General features: G+C 32.9%; 1 protein-coding gene across 4 annotated transcripts; it reads right to left on the bottom strand.

Annotated features, from left to right (window-relative positions):
• Positions 1-1507: 1507 nt before the first annotated feature.
• Positions 1508-13495, bottom strand: LOC110672105 (E3 ubiquitin-protein ligase RGLG3). Of its 4 annotated transcripts, none has more exons than XM_021834778.2 (12): positions 13285-13495; positions 12349-12650; positions 10651-10735; positions 10418-10558; positions 10207-10320; positions 8973-9070; positions 8792-8871; positions 8607-8712; positions 4434-4561; positions 4196-4343; positions 4057-4113; positions 1508-1908 (listed from the first exon to the last, which is right to left on the bottom strand). In XM_021834778.2, exons 2-12 carry the CDS (start codon positions 12628-12630, stop codon positions 1825-1827), a joined length of 1323 nt encoding a protein of 440 aa, XP_021690470.2. In that variant the 5' UTR covers positions 12631-12650; positions 13285-13495; the 3' UTR covers positions 1508-1824. The 4 variants fall into 4 exon arrangements, with proteins under 4 accessions (XP_021690470.2, XP_021690469.2, XP_021690468.2 ...); XM_021834777.2 differs by having other exon boundaries at positions 4196-4346; positions 12349-12644; positions 13285-13489; XM_021834776.2 differs by having other exon boundaries at positions 4196-4346; positions 13285-13489.
• Between the last annotated feature and the right edge of the window lie 270 nt (positions 13496-13765).

Consider the following 13765-nt stretch of genomic DNA (forward strand, 5'->3'; position numbering starts at 1 on the left):
ACGTTCCGGGAGGGTGTCAAAGTCGGAGTCGTCAGAGTCGATTCCAAAAAAGTCCTTTGGCCACTGTCGGTGTACAGGAGATGGTGGGTCAGCACTTTGAATGGTATCCCGTGACTCTGTGTCCATTGGGTCCTGGGAATCATCCCGTGACTCTGTGTCCATTGGGTCCTGGGAATTTTGCCACATGGGATGGGTCCAGTCAATGGGCTCATCAGTAATTCTTCTGCAAGGTGAGGTCCCAGTTTGTATTTTCCATCTTTGAACTTCATTCCAAGGAAGTCGATATCAGTTTGGGTCAATGAGCTCTTCTTTTCTGATAACATAATTTCATAGGAATCCACCAATTGTTGAAATGTAGAGAGAATGGTTCTATGGGCCGTAACATCTTTAGAGAAGAGAAGGATCGTCTATGTAAATAAGTGCACTATGAAGTATGGGCTCGAATATCCTTATCATAGCTTTTTAATTAAAAAAATAAATCAATATGAAAACGTTATTACAGATTAAAAATTTTTTTTTTTAAATAAAATTAAAATTAAAAGAATTATTTTAATGGATTAAAATTGATTTGACTGAAATAAATGCAAATCGCCCTGATTATTTAACGCTTAGGTTTTGCTAAATGAATGTGCAGAATACTATTGATGCCCTGGAGTATCCAGTGATGCCCTCCAAATTGGGGAGATAAGGGTAAAAGAAAAAAGCCATTTGAATAGACTTTTAAGTAAATTACTTTTTTTTTTTTTTGTCTCTATTTTAAGTTTCATTTTAATTAAATGGATAAAGGGTAAAATAGTAATATTACTTAAATTTTACTTTATTCCCTTTTCTTTTCTTAGGAGAAATTCTTGCTAGCACCATATGTCATGAATCCAAAAAATAATATATACAATGAAATCACCTAAAATAAATAAAATTCATATATTTTTATTTAAAATTTCATAAAAATTTAATAAAATATATAATTTCTTGTATGTATGAAAAGTAGGCAAGTCAAATATACAATTTTAAATTTCTTGTCTATAAAATTTAGGCAATGGAGAGATCTGGATTATTATTATTATTATTAATTAACTCCAACTGATCACAGTTCTTAGGAAGACTCTAGCACCACTACAAGCCTAATTTATAATACAGCAAAACTCAAATAAATAATTAGATTTGTGGCTCAAAATATGTCAAAAATAGTAAACAAATATCTCTCTTGTTTTTATGAAAGAAACCTCACCTTAAATAGATCTAGATATAGCAAATACAAATAGCAGCAGCAGCAACAACAACAACAACAACAACAATAATAATAATAATAATAATAATAATAATAATAATAATAACATGCCAGAATGCAATTACCATCTCATCTTTTTATAACTATTTCACATATCAAATGAAGTTTCAAATTTATGAATTATATATCAATATGGAAATCTTAAAATCGCTAATATATTAGTCACATTTTAATTCCAAACATTTCTAGAAAAATAACCATCGAAAGACATACCCCCTCTAGCCAAATTAAGCATTTTACCATAAAGCTCTTAAAACTTCCCAAATTATTCGGCATTGATGCCAACACAATGGGTGCATCTTGATGATACTTGTACAAAATATATCATAAAAAATTTGTTGAAAAATTTTAATAAAACCCACTAGCATACTTCTATACAATTTATGGCTTAAAGACATTCTGCCACAAAAAAAAACCTATACCTTGATAACCTAATGAACTTGTAATATTACATGGTTTCATGAGCTAATGCCATCTTCCCATGATATCACTTCTCTTTATTCTTCCATAATCAACAACCAGAAGCATCTTGTGACTCATGTAAAAATTCTTAAGCGTGTCGATATAGGCTCTCGGCACAAAGGACAAATTGAAATGGTTGCGGCACAATACTTGCAAGTCTTCACAAAAAAGTAATGGTAATAATAAGAAAAAGGGTAAACACAACATGTCCCATAAAAGTACTCTAAAGCCCTGTATTATTTTTATCACAATTATGATTGTCAAGGCATGCATAGAGCACTTGAGATCAACCTATGTACACAACATTTTATGACAATTATGCATATATATAGAATCCAAGACTATGCTTGACTTTTTGCAGTCCTAAAAGGAAGGAAATTAAGAAAGATCGATTACGAATACACAATCTAGATTCTGATTTTATTGATTTTACAATTTCATAATTTTCGTTTTCTATAATTTTGCATCACTATATTCATTATGCAATGAATGTCTCACTATTTGAGTTTTAATAATTTTTTTTTCAATTCAATTAAGGCACTATGGGCCAGGTACAACTGATGGACTACCTCTCTTACTCACCATAAAGGTGAATAATCTAATAATAGGTAGATGGAGATACTCGAACTCGAGGCCCACTCACTTATTGTACCTTAAAAGTAGAAGAAGACCCAACCATGCGAGTTAATTACCAGAGCTTTTTTGTGGCTATAGCATACCATTGATTTTATTTGTAAACTGGATAATTATAAGTTCAATCCCATGCTTTAAAATATGACAATCACAATCCTATAATTCAGTTTTGATTTTCAATATACACTTGTTGAGTTTTCCTTTCGATATTTGTCTCAACCTAACTTTTATTTGACAAAATTAGTTTAGGTTTACAAGAATCCATAAAATAAATATTAGGATAAATTATAAAAAAGCTCCCTAACATTCAGCAAAAGGTTGAATCTGCTTTCTTTTTTTCTAATTAACTAAATGGTCTCAATTTTTTTTTTTAATTTTCATTACGATTTTGTCCTTTAAAATGTCACATACTTTAGTCCATAAGATTTTACTTTAAACAACAATTTAATCCTTGAGTTGTCAAATGAGACCAACTTTTGATCCCCCACAAGTTCAAAGACTAGAATTAAATTGTTATTTCATATAAAAAGTGACAAACTAAAATGTTATTTTACTTAAAATCTGAGGACTAAAATTTAATAGGGAATAAATTATATACACCTTTAAAAGTTGACTACTCAGTTTACTTTAGAAAAAGTGAGGATATAAATACAAATGTTGTTCAATATCAAGGTTTACCTTTAATGTACTCAAAATTTGATTTTGATGCATAAAGTATATAAATTTGTCAAGTACTATGTTAGAATTGTAAGAAATTATTCTTAAGAAAGGAAGATAGAAAACCTAATGACAGCATGGCAAAACCAATTGAGATTGCAAACATAGGGAATTTTCTTGTTCCCAGTAAATCAAAGAATGATGACTAACTTTACTTGTCCCAACCAATTTGGTGATTTTGAAAGAAAGAATGAATTTCATACTATTTTTTCATTTATCTTACTGCCACAGAGGGAAGATAAAGCTACATTGTCTCTAACTCCAATTTTTCATGCTTTAGTATTATAAAAACTCAAACCAGTTAGGGAGAAATGGAATAGAAGAAAATGAAACTCAATAGATATTTTGATTTTGATTCTTAATTTCCATAGTTTAGGTTTTGCTTTTGAATTCTCCAATTTATGTGTTTTAGAGTTTCCTGTTTACGATCTTCCCATTTGGGTTGAGAATTATTTATTTTCATCAGAATTTAAAAGCTTATTTGCTTCCTATTTTGTGAATATTAGAAATTTCCTTATTTAAGATGTAGTTATTGTTGAATAAAGCAATCAACATATATATATATATATATATATATATATATATATATATATATATATATATATATTAAACTATTAAAAATGAAGTAAGCTTATTATAAGTATTCTGGGAGGCACAGTCACCAAGCATGATTGCCCTTTTCTGCCTTTCTGCCCACACCTTTTTTTTCTGGGAAGGCTACCTGATAAAGTATCACAGCTTCTTCGAACTTTTTCTTTGCTCTTGCACAACTTTGCCCTATGCTATATTTCTTATGATCATGGCCGTTCTATGAACCTAATTATGCTTATTTCTCTAGCAGGAAAAAGGTTGTGTATGAGTTCAGTAAGTTCAGTATGAAATTCATCAGAATTATTCCAAACACCACTGCATTTTTAGATTGAATTTAGATGAATAATATGATCAAAGTGATTTACCATATGACCGCATCCAAAGGCCATGTCTTTTGGGTTTGTCAAGCAAATGGGACACACCTTAAATAAAAGAAATAGTTAACTCAAAACCACTGATTATTTCAACATGAAATAAAATTAGGAGAAATGGAAAATATAATACCGGTTCTACTGGAGCTGTTGGTTCAACTGCATCAAAATTTTTTATGATTGGGATTGATTTAACAGCATTATCATGATCAACCACTTCACGTGGAGGAGGAAGAGGCCTTGTACGAGGATGAGGCCTCGCCTGTGCTAAACTTGATTCTCTACTGCACAAGGAAAATTTTGTTTACATTTTCCAACTCCAAGAATTAATGAAATATTAAATATTAACTAGAAAATGCACTTGTGCTTACTTCATGTAATTAAGCCTTTGAGTGGCTCTGTACTGGAATGGAATTTCCATAAGGGCAGCAAGTGCAAAGGCTGTTTCTTTCTTTGATGTTTGTGTGTTCTCAGACATGATTTTTGTAAAGTTGACAAACTGCACAAGTGAAAAACAAGGAGGTAATCAGAATTTATGTAACACCCTATTTGTATAGCCTGGTATATTTCACGGTGTCGGTCCGGACAATTAAGGGGATTAGAACCACACTTAAGACAACTAGATAAGCTATGAACACAAATAATTAGTAATGTTCAATTAGTTAAGTATAAATAAGAAAAACAGAACATAAGAAGTTAAACGAGCCGAGAGTCACAGTGATGGGTGACCGTCTCAAGAAGGACTGCGAAGTCGTTTTAAACTCAAATTTCGAACAGTAAAATGTGACACTGCGGTCCTTAGGACTATTACGAACACAGTGGAAAAGAGAAAATCACGAAAAAAAACTGTTAAGCCAATCAAATAATTAGGTCAGGGAGCCGGAAGAAATATTGAATTATTTGCAAACCGGGATGAACCGGCGAGGGGCAATTTGGTTAATTGACCCCAAGAGCTGACTCTTGACCTAACTGTTAAATAAAATCAGAGAAAAGAAAATTTCAGAATCGAGAATTAAATTAAAGAACTAATAAAAAAAAAAAGAGAAAATGAAAAAGTTAAAAAGGTGATGACATCATGCATGACATCATGCATGATGCCATAAAAATAAGAATTTGTGAATTTAATTAATTGGATTTTTGGGTCTTCCTAAGACATAAAAAGACAAAAGAAAAGAAAAGAAAAAAAAATCAAAAAGCCTTCTTCTTCTTATCCCTTGCCGCCTCCCATCTCTCTCTCCCTCACCATTGCTAACTCCATTAAAGCTTACACTCAAACTTTGAAACCCTCACTAAATCTCAACTTCTTCCATACTTGCTTCACAAAAACTTGATGTAGTCACTTGAGAGGAAGATTTGTCATCAAAGAATTGAAGAAAATTTAGAGCAAGTGAGGATCAAAGACTTCACCTAAGGTTAGTAATGCAAACTTCAAATTTTTAGTTTAATTAGTGTATGTGTAGCATCAAGAACATAGAAATAAACTTAAAATGAAAAGAAAAATTTGTTGAGGGACTAAACTGAAATTTCGGCAAGCATGAGAGGGAGGGTGATTTGCATGGTTTGATTTACTTGAATGGGTATATAAACCTTGAATTAATGAGTGGTTATGATTAAAGAGTTTGAAAGTAACTAAATGCAAGAAATTGGCAACTTAGGGTGTTGGACATTAGGGTTTAGAGACCAAAAATATGAAGAAGTGGTAAATGGTGTCTTTGACCTAATGAGAAGTAAAAAATGGTCATTTGAGACCTAATTAAGTGTGTTAGAAGTGTTGGAATTAAAGCCAAATTCGGAGGAAGTGTGGTCATGCTATTTCTTTTGAGGGACCAAAAATGAAATTTTACAAGTCCAATTGGTATGTGACCAATTGGGGATGAAAATAGACACTAAATGACACAATTTTCATTTAGGAAGCATGCCCAAAAAGTGACCAAAACCTAGTGAACAAATTGACCAAAGTTGAAAAATTGCAGGCTGCCTCTGTATAAACTGACCAAATGATTTGTTCATTTGGTCATAACTTGAGCTAGACAGGTCAAAATGATCTGAAACTTTACCAGTGGTTAGATGGGATATAGACCTAAAACTTTCATGAAGAATATCAACCCAAATTATGCCATTAACCCAATAAAATTACTGAGCAAAGTTGGATCACTGAATCTGCAGGACTGCAGATTTACCATATGAACAGTAAAGTTTCAATGGCTATAACTCTCTCTAGAAAACTCCGATTTAAGCGATTCTTGAACCGATGAAAACCTAAGACATAGTAGAACATTTCATATGAAGAAAATTAGACCAAATTATGAACTTAACTTGATCAAATTGCTGAATGAAGTTGGATCAATAAATCTCCCAGAACTAAAATCTGCAGCATTAACAGTAACTGTATTTTGGACATAACTTGAGCTACAAAACTCCAATTGGAGTGATTCAAAAAGGAAAATAAACTTAAGACAATAGGAACATTTTCTATGAAGAAAGTTTTGACAAATTCCAACAGAAAGATGACCAATGGAACAGTGCAACTAGGGACACCAAAACTGAAAATTTGGCAATTTTGCCTAAAAGACCTAAATTTTGAGAAAATGACCAAAACCAACAAGTTTAGTGACCAAAATGTAGTATGTGGGTGAAGTTGAAATTCTCATACCTATTAAGCCTTAGAAAGTCAACAATTTGACTTGAATAGTGTAATGAATAGTGTAATGAATAGTAACCCCGAAACACAAAATTTTAAGAACGGCGAGTTTAACACGTTAGAGCTAGGTAAAAGTGAAGTTAAATTTATTTTTGGATTTTGCTAAGTTATGGTACTGAAACACTGTTAAATTGTGTGTTTCAGTTGAAAATAATACCGGGAAAGAACCCGAGGAACCGAGTCAAGGGCAAGAGGCGACTCGCTTGAGGTTTGTGCACAACATTATTATGCTTTAAAATTCATTGATAAAGTGAATGAAATATGCATTTTACTTTTGCTTTGAATTGTTGAAAGTTTATTGTGACCTTATTTATGATGTTTTGATTTAAATTGTGAAAGTTATTGTGTATATTTGAAATGACAATGTTTAGCAAATTGCTAAGATAAGTTTTGAAACCACAGTGTCATGACCATATATTTGAACACCTCACTAGCACGCTAGTGTGGGTAATTAGTTTCGAATTTTGATTCCTTCTCTGGAGAAGTGTTGAGGTGTGCCAGTAGAAGAGGATGTGAATGGATATCCATATATTTGAGCTAGCTAGCATTGTGAAGTGATTTCTCTTTACCCTCTGGCTATTGAGATTCTATTTGTTTCGAATGGCATGAACTAACTGTGGGTTTTATGAAATGTGATTTGATACTTCAAAATGAATTTGTTTGGGATTAAAATCTCATAAATTATGTTTTGTGTTTAACTCGTATGCTCAGTGCAAATTTTGAATAAATGTGATTTTATTTCTGCATAAAGATTATTTTAGTATGTTGTGCACCACTGAGTCCTAGTACTCAGCGATAGCTTTTATTGCTGTCGCAGATATAGAGACTAGAGGAGCAGCAGACTGAGCTGCTGAGGATTGAGGATTTATCAGCTTGAAGTCATCGGGTATAATTTATACCTTGCCTGTAAATATTTCTTTTGATATATGTATTGCACATAAATGTATGGACATGTAAGTTCAGTCTTGAGCAGTTTGTACAAAGCTTGTGTAAAGTTTGTAATAAATTTTAGTTTGGATTTTCTTAATATAAATTTTTGTATGATGTATATATAAATTGTTTATCTTTAAAGAAATATGAATGTATAAAATTGATTGACAGTACCTTGAGGATTATTAAATTTTGAACTTGAGAAATTGATTGAAATGATTGTAGCGTTGTTGAAATTGATTGAGTTTGATTGTGAAATTGAAGTAGTGGTTGAAAAAATTTTTGGAAGTGCTTTTATTTCAGGTATTTGAAGAACTGTTTTCTCAAAATACAGACGGAACTCTGTCAAAATTTTTAAAAAATTTGCGAAAAAATAAAATGGGCCAAAAGTTTTAACTAGTTTTTAATTTCAATTAAATGTTTTAATACCTATTAGAAAATGCTCACCACTTAACAAAAATAAGAAAATTGTTTTAAAATCTCTTGTAGGGTACTTAATGAGTTATCGGTAGGTGAAGTTCGGTAATTCATTAGGTATTCTACGAGATCATGTTATGCCTTACAGAGGGGTAAGGTGTGACAATTTATGCTACCAATTTTAATTAATAATGTAAGACAATCAATTTTCAAATGTTGGAATAGGAAAATACTTAGCAAAGGTTGCATTATGTGGAATAGAATTGTTTCAATGCCAGTTTTAAACAAATTGGATATAAACCACACCAACAAAAATATTCATCTAAATATGCTCCTATTTCTACCCACTTAATCCCAACTAAGGTTATTATAATCAGAATTGTTCACAGGATTTCCCCCCAGTCATATTGCCTTTTTTTTTGGGGGGGGGGGGGGCGGGGGGGGGGACATGTTTCATCAACTAGTTGTGCAAGAGTTACAGATTTGTCCAATATACCTGGAAGTTATCAAATGCACGTTGAGGAATGTTATCATCAAATTGTTCCATTGCATCCCATGGTCCATCCCCAACTCCAACCAAAATTATTGACAGAGGATATTGGCTGTTCGTTAAATATCCAAGAATCAAGAAGGTAAGAAAAGCACAAATGACAACTTGAGATTCAGAAAGCATTACTTTACCTAGCAGCAACAATGGACTTCACAGTCGCTTGCTCTTGCGGACTGTAACTCCCAGGTGGAATATCAGGACTCCTAGTAACCTACACAAACGTTGAAAACTTCAGCAGCTATCATGAAATGAAGGAAGCTGAGATGAGTTCAATAAAGGATTCCAAAGAGGACATATAAAGCATTTAAGAACCTGCCCATCAGCAATGATAACAAGGACATGATATTGTCCAGTGCTGTTTTCTACAATGTCAATTGCTGCATCAATAATTGGAGCAAATGATGTTGGACCTACAGGCATGGGTTTGAATGGTCATTATCAATTCTCTGACCAAATCTGGTCTTTCATAAAAAAAATTCAAGTCAGAGGTCGTACAAAGCATGACTAACAGGCACTTGCCATAACCATAGAAGAAAAAAAAAATGGATGCAACATATAGATCTATTTGAAAGTTTCCACAAACTAGTAGCTACACTGAATAAGGATCAGATGTAATAAGTAATAATCATTCAATTTACTGGATTTTTTTTAAAGTAGTTTACTGCATTAAGAAAAAACTTTTTGACAAAATTTACATTGCCAAGGGTCGATCATGGAGGCATTGGGGGGCAACTACCACCAACGACTTCTAAAAATCCTGTGTAGAGTTTGTGCTTTTATAAGTTTGCCCCCACTCAATTACTTCTCTCTACACCCCACTGCATAAAGTTAGTGATTTATTGTAATTTTTATTTATATGCATATGTAATAATTTTTATTTAATAAGATTTCAATTACTTCTTTTTGCTTCAGTGTGTAGAGTAACCGTTTTATTCTTGATTTTATTTATATGCATATGTTAATTTTTTTTATTCATACAAATATATGTATGTGATGTGTGCAGCTTCCCCCACTGACAAAATTTTCTAGATCTGCTACTGTATATTGCAATGCATTTGACCAAAGAATTGAAAGATGAACAAGTGTATAAAAAACAAGTGACAACGTAGCCAGCTCATAAATTATTTTGACAAAAAAATAGGTGTTAAAAATACAAATTCTGGTAAAGGAAGTTTGAGGATTTTGTCTTTCCCTCTAAACCCATCTCCAAAGCCAACTCAAAGATTTTTCTCATAACACATATATGAATAGCAATAGATCAAGTTTCCTATGAATCCCTAGAACAATGTAGAAGTCTTTTTAGTTCATTGACAAAGATGTCCTCCCCGATCAAAATGAGGTGTACTGACTCACTTTTATGTGGACTTCTAATATCCAAGGAATTGTTCATCTCCAAATAGAAATTTGTAAGAAGTCACATCTGACGAGCCTAAAACTAGAATTATCAGCTCTAAGAAAAGATCTGTAAACTCTACAGCAAAGGAAGTTCCAGGAAAGAAGTAAATCAAACTTTGAAAACAAATAAAAGGTGAAGATTGTCAAAAACCTGACAACTTTAGGTATGGAACAATCTCTCTATATCGGGAAAGAGCTTCCTCAAAACCATGGCATTGTCGATGATCAGGATAAAAGCTGAATACATATTTATCATGTGTTGATGCTACCAGAACAGAAATGGGAAAAAAAAAATCAGATAACAGATAACCAATCCAAAAAAATATTCACTATATATATTGAAGCTATAAAGTTTCACTAACCATCTCCAAATCCAAAACAAGGTATCAAATTATCTTCATCAAAGGGTGACAAAGTACCGCCAATGATAGAGATTGCTTGTTCATAGGGGTTTGGTGTGCTCCCAATTGCATGGAGGCTTCTACGATGAAATGAATATCTGCCTATATTCAATGGAATGAAAATTTTTTCCTCCACTCATTAAAGTTCATAAAATCACAAATTATATTAGGTTTTGGAGAGAAAGAAGAATCACCTGTCCACTCATTACTCTTTGTGTAGTCGATACCAAGTATTAAATTTGATGATTCAAGACCAGCTTCTCTTAGTGCAGAAATAACCTGGGGATACATAACAAAGATGCTGTTATTGGGTTTTCTATTCTACGAGATATGAGATTCTCATGCAATAACCTACAAGAATGTGTTTGATAATCTAGCCATATACAGCAAACAATCTTGGGTTTTCACAAAGGATCTAAGAACAAAAGATAGATCACTTCATTAGAGAATAGGCGAACAGAAGGCGCATCAAGTAGGTGATATATTTGTTAAAGTAACAAGATGGGGACACTTTTCTGAGCTTTGCAGCACAATTGATCCCAACTTGAGGAAATTGATGAGAAATAGAAGTACAAAAAGTACAAGGACATCATGTAAATAGAAGAAAAAACATGCAATAGAATATTATACTCATCAGCTTTAGCGGATTTATAATAAAAATGCACATAAAGATTAGGTGATTCCCTTCCAACTTCCCCCCAACCCAAAATACACACACACACACACACTTATATATAAATATATTAACCTTAGTACAGCTTGTCGTTCACTGTTAAGGAAAACTGAGAAGAGGAAAAAAAATAACAAAGAAGGAATACAAAGGTTGAACTTTTTAACCTTATTCTAGATATGATCCTTAGTGTGTGTGTGTGTGTGTGTGTGTGTGTGTGTGTATTAACCTTAGTACAGCTTTTCATTCACTGTTAAGGAAAACTGAGAAGAGGGAAAAAAATAAAAAAGAAGGAATACAAAGGTTTAACTTTTTAACCTTATTCTAGATATAATCCTTAGCTGCTAAATTAATCTCCAACAAAATATCCCTAAAAAAAAAGCTCAACATAATGAACCCCAGGGCTGAATAAGAGTTTTACAGAAAGAACTGCTTTGTTGAAAATTTAAGACCTTTTGTTGCTCTTTCCCTCATTGAAGTCTTTAGAATCATCTCCTTATCTAATCTGTTTTCTACTTTAACTTCGATGAGAAAATCAACAAAGTTACCTCATCAATGTGAGAAAATGATTTCATTGTTAATCATTTAGGATTATAGACTAGTTCCCTTAAGATCAGCTCTATTAGTCTATTAGATTCTTGTTTCCAAGAAATCTCAATAACATACCACCACAATGTAATGCTGACTAGAAAGCTAGAAGCCACAAGTTTTATTGGGTAAGATCACCAATGAAAATCATAAACATAGACTTATTTGAGTTTGCCGTCAAAACAATCAAACCGCCAAAGTTCACATATTTCATTAACCATTAGAGTAAAATAAGAAATCAGCATTCACATTTCTGACATATTTCACATTTAAGAGAAAAAAAACACTAATAACACCTTTGAAATGAATTAAAATTTCAAATCTCTCCCTACAAGCTGTGTCACGCTGTCATTTATCAGTTATGTTAAATAATTGTCCAGTTTGAAAGTTGTTCCATTCATCTTGTGCTGCTTGTGCTTTACAACCTTATGACACCACTGCAACCATAAATTTCATAAGAGACACCTTATATGCTTTTCCATTTATCAGGATGAGTAAGAGAATCAGTTCAGAATAGAAAAGCGGACAAGAGAAAAAAAGAAGCTCTGTAGCTAAAAAAACTTAAGTGCAAAGAATTCCAATATCCATAATCTTCCAGATCTCCACAATTCAGTACATGAATGACAGTCAATACCTGATCAAGAGAATTGAAATTATCAGCTATGTATGTTGGATGCTTCATTTGTTGTTCATAGTTATCCATTGAACTTCCCGCAAAAGAAGCGGGTTGTTGTGGTTGCTGCCTGTGCTCATAATAATGATCAATTGAACTTCCTGCATGAGAAGTGATCCGTTGTGGACTTTGTGGCTGTTGCCTTTGTTGATAGTAATCATCCATTGAACTTCCTGTATAAGAAGAGGGTTGCTGCAAAATATCATCACGAGGATAATCACAGTTTGATTCTCCATTCCCCATAGTTGCAAGGAATTCTGTGCCTACATCAAAATAAAATATATTTTATAAAGAAGCAATATCAAGTACACAAAATTAATACTTATGTATGTGATTTCATCAAGAAATGCATTACTACTAATTAATGATGATATATTGTTCAAACATAACAAAAGAAGGGTGCACCATTCATCCAACTGGATTTTTTGTTCAATGTTGAGCCTCCATCAGAGAGGCCATCAGATGAAGATCACATGTACAGAGATTTATACAAGCTACAGTTCCAAAATAAAAGTGGAACCAAATTTTATTCATTTGGCACCCAGGCCCCAGCATGGATTTTCAATGGGAATTTAACTTGCATCGCCCAGTTGGGCATGGACCACTAAAGAATGAGAAGAGCTGCAAGCTTCATCCTCCTAAAATGTTAGGTATATCATAATTGCAGCTAAGAGAGAAAAGAACTAAACAGAGTCAAAGTTCCCTGTAAGATTCAGGAATATACAGCTTAGATATAACTTAAATTGTTTGCGGTTCTTCAATTGTTCACCAGCAAATTCCATCAATACAATTATCAATCCAAAACCCAACAACAAAAAAGTATCAAAGTACCAAATCCAGTAAAGAGAGAGAGAGAGAGAGAGAGAGAGAGAGAGAGAGAGATGAAGAAAGGATTACCTATGAACAGAATCTTCAGAAAGAGAATTGCAAAGCTGGATTCTTAATGATTATACAGGTAAATTCAGGATTCTTTGATGATTATACAGGTTTAAAAGGTTTCAGTTTTTTCTGGGTCCGGAAAAGTTTCGGACCAAGAAATGAAGAATAGTCTTTGTTAAGTCACTTTAAAAAAAAAATAAACAATAAAAAGTCAGTCTAATTGACCCTTAGCCGTTTGAGTTGGCTTTGTGTTGCGTGCACATGATGAATTTTCAATTTTTCGAATAATAGTAGGTCAGAGTCCGACGGCATTCACTCATCTAGACCAAACGCTTGCTTTGCTCATTTCCATTTTGTACGTGTTGTGTGTGCGCCGTCCAACTAGCTCGGGCACGTTCTCGAATGAAGCCACCATAAATCACCGTGTAAAGCTGTTGATTAACGACTTTGACTATCACCTCCCAAGTCCTACTCTGTTCGCATCACAAATTAATTTAAA

This window comes from Hevea brasiliensis, chromosome 10, assembly GCF_030052815.1.
Source record: "Hevea brasiliensis isolate MT/VB/25A 57/8 chromosome 10, ASM3005281v1, whole genome shotgun sequence".
Classification (NCBI taxonomy): domain Eukaryota; kingdom Viridiplantae; phylum Streptophyta; class Magnoliopsida; order Malpighiales; family Euphorbiaceae; genus Hevea; species Hevea brasiliensis.